Source organism: Glycine max, chromosome 2 (genome assembly GCF_000004515.6).
Source record: "Glycine max cultivar Williams 82 chromosome 2, Glycine_max_v4.0, whole genome shotgun sequence".
In the NCBI taxonomy this organism is placed as follows: domain Eukaryota; kingdom Viridiplantae; phylum Streptophyta; class Magnoliopsida; order Fabales; family Fabaceae; genus Glycine; species Glycine max.
The window spans coordinates 11550929-11557348 of NC_016089.4; the positions used below are offsets into that span (position 1 = coordinate 11550929).

General features: G+C 34.4%; 1 protein-coding gene across 1 annotated transcript; it reads left to right on the forward strand.

Moving 5' to 3' along the window:
- Window positions 1-1337: 1337 nt before the first annotated feature.
- On the forward strand, window positions 1338-5683 carry LOC100806065 (uncharacterized). Its single transcript, XM_003518728.5, has 5 exons — window positions 1338-1672; window positions 2485-2549; window positions 2664-2839; window positions 5127-5235; window positions 5352-5683. The coding sequence occupies exons 1-5, from the start codon at window positions 1483-1485 to the stop codon at window positions 5649-5651; spliced, it is 840 nt and encodes a 279-aa protein (XP_003518776.1). The 5' UTR covers window positions 1338-1482; the 3' UTR covers window positions 5652-5683.
- Window positions 5684-6420: the final 737 nt, after the last annotated feature.

Here is a 6420-nt window from a genome sequence, read left to right on the forward strand (position 1 = left end):
AATAAATTATACTATTAGGATTTAGGAGGGAGAAAAGAAGATAAAAACTTAGATTGTTATTTTCTAACCCACCTTTCCCCCTTTTATAAGAAATGTCCTAGACCAATATGATGGGAAAAAAGATACCATAACATTTTCATATTTTCATATCCCACCGTCACACCAAATAACAAAATATAATAATATATAATAATTATCCTATCTTATCTAGATATCAAATGAAACTTAAAGCTCTGGCCATTGAAAGTAAGTGTTAAGGTTTTTTTTTTCACCACACTTCCATTTTATTGTGGAGTTTGAAAAATATAATGAGAAAAAAAAATTTCATAAAAGAAAAATATAAGCTTTTATAAAATACTAATCTCATCATAAAAAAATCAAAATATGTAAGCTTTTATAAATTACAATTATCCTCTATACATTTTCATATTTTAATATATTGTATGTTTTTTTAATTGTCAACACTATTAAAAATATTTAAGGCTCTAGTCTCTAGAAAAAAGGAAATATCAAATAAGGATGCGGTACCGCGGCGGTAAGAAATTTGTGAACAATAAAATTTTCTCCAAGAAATAGCAACAATCAACCATATTTCTTTCTTTTTTTTTATTCTTTTTATTTGGGATTGTGTCAAAGTCAATGGATTTTTTTGTCACTAACTTACTGTGTACTTGGTATTAGAGGTGGGGATGATAAAAATTAAAAGGATAAAATAATAAAATTATCAATTTATTCTTTTTTTATAAATATTTTTCCTTACACCAAAGATATCTCCTAACTAATAATTATATCTACCAACTGGACCTTATCGTTAATAGACTGAATATCTAAATTCAAGATTAGATGTTTAAAATTCGTTTTAGTCCTTAAAAATAATCTAAAATTAAAACAAAGGCCTGACTCATTTGATCCATGGCCCGGGTAAGTGAGAAAATTTTGGGCCTATAATTAACTTTACCCAATCAGATTTAAGAGTGCTGCTAGTGCACCCAGCACTAACCACGAAGAGATAGAAATATCCCTTATGGATCAAGTTGATCCATAAGTTAATTTTTAAGATTTATGGATCAACTTAATCCGTAAGTCTTTTACGGATAAAGTTGATCCATAAGTTAATTTTTAAGATTTACTGATCAAGTTGATCCGTAAGTCTTTTACGAATCAACTTGATCCGTAAATTAATTTTTAAGACTTACGAATCAAGTTGATCCGTAAGGGGAGAAATTAACAGGGACAGTTTTACCATTTTCAAAGAATGCTGGGTGCATCAATAATAATACTGGGTGCACCAAGCAACACTCCAGATTTAACTATCTTATACTTCTAATGAACCTACTCAAGTGAGTCCACCCAACTCGCCTTTGTACTCTGTAGAGTGTAGGAGGAGAAAGCGAGGGGAAAAACGCTGATACTACACTAGTCGTAGGTTTGTGACATGTTTTGTTAATGTTTTCTTTTTTTGTGTAAATCAAAGCTTCAAACATGGCAATGGCAAGAGGTATCGTTAGGAGGATGAGGAATACGGTTGGTGCTGTTCTTCTACTACGCTCTTCAACAACAACAACTCATTCACACTCCTTCCATTTTTATAAAGATTCTCTCTCTCCATTGGAATCCCACCTTTGTTCCTTCTCCTCTACTTTCCTTCGCTCCTTCTCTCACCATTTCCCAGGTTCTTTCTCTCTCCCTTCATCTTTTTACTGTAAAAATAAAATCTTTAATGGCATATTAGTTATGGGTTGGTTTCAATGAGTAGTTGGTTTTGAAGCTTGGAAGGAATACCGTGAAAACTTTAGCCCATGTTTGTTTTGAATTTAGAACAGTTACTTTGACTAGTTTCAGAGATGCTTAGTTTTGGTTTTGTACTTTTGTTTGCTTTCTATTGTTTGTCAGGAGTTTAATGCTAATAATTTCAATAAATTCTTTCTTACTTGCCTCTTAATCTCATGTGGAATTGGATTCTCTTGATATGGCTTTGCTTTTGGAGCTGTTTTGTAGATGGTTTCTACTTCTATTAAGGGAATATCCTAAATAGTTGTGAAGAAGCTGTAAAATGAAGCTTCTTTGCTTTGTTACTTTAATGCCCCTTTTTCCATCCTCATTTGTTCTCTCTACTAAAATTTCTTCCCTTTGATATTTACTAGCAACTCAATGATTAAGATAATAAGATCCTATAGTAACACACTTGTCATTGTTGGAGATATAAGGTTGGATGGGTGGTTAAGAAAGAAGGGAAGGAGGGAAAGGTCCCAGGTTTGATCCCTCATGCTAACAAAAAACTAACAAACTATTAACATTTTCCTATAAAAGAAAAATTGTTGCAATTAGTCGTTGGCATTGTTGATTGTTTTGTTTTGTTTCACGATATCTAATCTAGGTGTTTATTAATTCTTCTCTAGAGGCTATGTGAAGTTATAGTTCTCAAATTTTAGGTGTTTTTATAAAACTATTATCTCAAAAGATTCAAGTATGTTGAATTTACAGATGAGACAACTGATGAAGGTGCAAGCACAGATGGATGGGAAGAGGAAGATGAGGTTGAACCCAAGGTACCTTGTCTTTGACTTGAAGGTTATTGTTGCTTTAATGTAGAGATCTTCATTTTGGTTAAATAATGGATATAATTACTTGTTGTTTAAATTTGTTGCTGTCTTTGTGTGTAGATTGGTGATGGGGGTGATGGTGGTGGAGTTGCCTTGCAAAATGTTCCTTGGGGTCAGCGAGCTCTCTCTATTGCTGAGGAGGTGCTTATGCAGTTCAGTGAGGACATCAAACTATTTGCTTTCAAGACAACTCCTCGTGGATATGTTTATGTGAGATTGGACAAATTAACTCATGAGTAAGGGTTCAACTTATATAATATGCAACACCCGAAGAACATATTTACATTCTTTTAATTAGCTTATCTTAGAATTTGGGGTTAGGGAATCAACCCCACAAAACTGTTTTGTAAGTGAGAATTGCCCATGCTTTATAAGCTCTATTTAACTATTTAAGGCATAGCTCTAGGCTGCAATTAAGGCGGGCTAGGGGTGACGAAAGTTAAGGTTGGTATCCAATAAGCCCCTCAAGCCAAGGGTTATGGGCCTACAACATTTCAATGTAGGTGACCCAATGATAGATCTAGGATAAATTCTAATACTATCTTGAAATTTGAGCTTAGGTCCTACTTAACCCCACAAAATCGGTTTATAAAATGAGTATTGCCCAAACTTTATAAGCTCTATTTAAGTCACTAGGCAATGTGAGACTAAACACACTCCCTTGAGGTTGCAATTTAGGCAGCCCCTTAAGAGACCACAATTAAGGCGGGCTACAGGTGACCACAATTAAGGTGGGCTTCAAACACTTATTTGGAGGGGGTGTTCCAAATAGAGCTGCCAAGGTTGTCAAAACATGACACGGAGAGTCTACATAAGCTTCCATAGACTCAACTCATAAATTTGTAAGAATATACCAATTATAAAAACAATATTAAAAAACCTATTAATGTCATATAAGCATAACATAATACTCTTGACATAATTATTGGGAAAAACCCAAGAAGTCTTGCATCAGCTAGAGATAGTGTCAAGATAGAGCATATAAGTTGAGGAGAAATCTCATCCTATGAGCTAGCTTTTAGAGTTAAGTTAGTACTAAACCCACATTCTAAGATGATATCAAAGTCTATCCTAAATTCATTAAACGGGCCACCTACTATGTTATCCATGCACCAAGCCCAAAAGTGTTGGGCGTGAGAGGGTGTATTGCAAAAAACTCAAGTCCCACATCTACTAGAGATAGTACTTAGATAAAGTATATAAGTGGAGGGTAACCCTCATTCTATGAGTTAGCTTTTGGGGTTGAGTTGGGCTTAAATCCACATTCTAAGAATAATAATAATAATTCAACAATTCAACTTCATAATAAAAAAAAGTAGCAACCAGCAAAACACAATAATAAAGTTTGATAGTACATTAGTACTAAATAAGAACAACTAAGGAAATGTGACTGAGTTTCCTTTCTGAGAGCAATGTGTAAATCAATATCAGGTGACATAAACATTTGGAGCTATTATTGTTTCAAACTCTCGCTTTCTTGAGTAAACGAGTGTCTTGGCATTTTGTACTTCTACATCTCCTGAGTTTAAATTGCCTGCTGTTTATGGATGAGATAGTGACATGTTTAGTGTTTAGAAAAGTTAGTATTTTAGACAGATTTAGTGTTTATGATGGGTTTATAAAGGACTTATGCAGAGGTCAAAAACCAAGCTTTGATCAAATTCACCCCTTGAAGAGAGGGATTTTGGAAGCAGCAGTGCTTTAAAGAAGATAACATTAGGGGCAGCAAACAAAGGTTATTGATGGATCATAGCAGTTGTAGCCTTTTTGAGTAGGAGAGTACAACAACAGTCAAGACTTTTTCCTTCTTAATAGTTTTGCCTGTAGTTTTCCTCGGTCTTCCTCTGCCTCTAGTGATTGGACTACTGTTCATCTCATTGGGAGTTCTACATGTCTTCTCCACAAATACTCAAACAACCACCCTTGGCGAGATTCTACCATCTTTTTTACAATAGATGCTGCCCCAACTTTTTACCTAATGCATTCATTCCTAATCATATCTCGTCTAGTATGTTCACTTGTTCAATGCCCAATGCAAAATTCTCATCTCTGCTGCATTTGTGTTTATAATTTATTTTTGAGTAGGAGTGTAACCAATAAAAACACATTATGTGAATGAGGGCTTAATTTAAATGGGGTAAAGCTAAAAACACCAAGGGGCAGGATCAGAACTGAGGTGGGAGGTAGGGAAAAAATGTTGAATTTTTTGTATAGGTGTTTCATAGGACAGAACACAGTTTGACATTCTATTGATGAGGTAGGCAGATATCAAATTCAACAGGGACACTCATTTTATGAACTTTTTTATTTCTAATACTTATAATATATTTTATGAAAGTTAAATTCCCAAGAAAAAATATTTCCCACTTCTCTAATTTTCAAATTTTTATTCCAACTTCATCCATCTTTCTCCAACCCTGCCTTACTACTATAGTGAAGGTCTTAACTGCCTTCTGCTCCAATCACTTACTGAGGGCTAAACATTTTATTTTTTTGTGTTCAACTTTCCAACTTTATTTTCAGATATGGGTGTCCAAGCATGGAAGAGCTTGAATGCTACAATCAGAAATACAAGACAAGATTAGATGAAGTTGGAGCGCTAGGAGAGATACCTGATGATTTGGCTCTTGAGGTAATGCATGGCTTCTATGTCCTATACACTTGTTCCAATTTGATTTTATTCAGTTGTAAATGATTGTTCCTTTGAGGTGTATTTGGTACTTAACAAAGCATAATTTTGCTCTGAAGGTTTCATCCCCAGGTGCCGAGAGGCTACTAAAAGTGCCAGATGATATTAGTCGATTCAAAGACTTGCCTATGAGAGTCTGTTATACAGAAAATATAGAGTCCAATTGCCCAGAAAAGGATGGAGTTTTCTTGTTAGATTCTATAGAAAATGACTCAGAGATGTGTGTGTGGAAGTTGGCAGACGTTAAAGAGAATAGAGATCCCCTTAAAAAAGGCAGACCTTTAAGTCGTAAACAGAAGGATTGGAGATTACAACTGCCATTTAACTTGCATAGAATGGTAACACTGTACCTTGAATAATTGTAAAATCTATTGTTATTTTGATTCAGGAACATGGATTTTCTTTCTGTCTCTCTTCCCTTCCCCCTTTTGCCTACCTATATTTTCTTGACTAGATATGATATGTGGAAGTAGTTTAAGAAAAGATATTTTTTTTTTAAGTTTTAGTAGTGGGCTCGGTACCAGGTTTTGTTCTGGTTTTCAAAATTTTAGATGCAATTTGAGTATAATTAGCTGCTTCTTTGGACATATGTTTGTACTGTGTGTTTAGTAGTGCTTTCACCAGGTCCAATGTGCATCAAAACAGAAGCAACTAAAACTAGCTTCCACATTTTTTTAGATGATATGAGGTGATTTAAGCTTCAAACATGCATATTTGGAGTGGATCCAAACATGCGTCTAGTCTAAGAGATTCGGCAAGAAGTTCAAAGAGATGAAGCTCTAAATTTATTATTTTTGTAATATTCAGAAATTAAGCTTATTACCATGAGCATAAGTGCATAGTTACAACAATTTACTGAGACCTCTTTCATTATGGTTGCTCATAAATGGAATAACATTTTCATTTTTAATTATATCATGTTATTCTCAACATCTTCCGATTGCTTAGTTTGAAAGTTTGGGACTGAGATCATGTGTCTAAAAACCAATAGTACATGTTTCTTGCGCCTCAGTAATTCTCAAGCATTTCTAATGAAATTCATAATTGTGCATGTTAGGCTTGACTAGGATTCCTGCCTCTTTTTCTCCCTCCTTTTGTGGAAAGGCTTACAAGTTGTGTGTTAGGAGT

Bases quoted from the DNA above. Each gene is read 5' to 3' on its own strand.
- LOC100806065 (XM_003518728.5), top strand. From the start codon at position 1,483: ATGGCAATGGCAAGAGGTATCGTTAGGAGGATGAGGAATACGGTTGGT. The intron at 2,840-5,126 runs GTAAGGGTTCAA...CTTTATTTTCAG, and splicing joins TTGGACAAATTAACTCATGA to ATATGGGTGTCCAAGCATGG. The intron at 5,236-5,351 runs GTAATGCATGGC...TTTGCTCTGAAG, and splicing joins CTGATGATTTGGCTCTTGAG to GTTTCATCCCCAGGTGCCGA.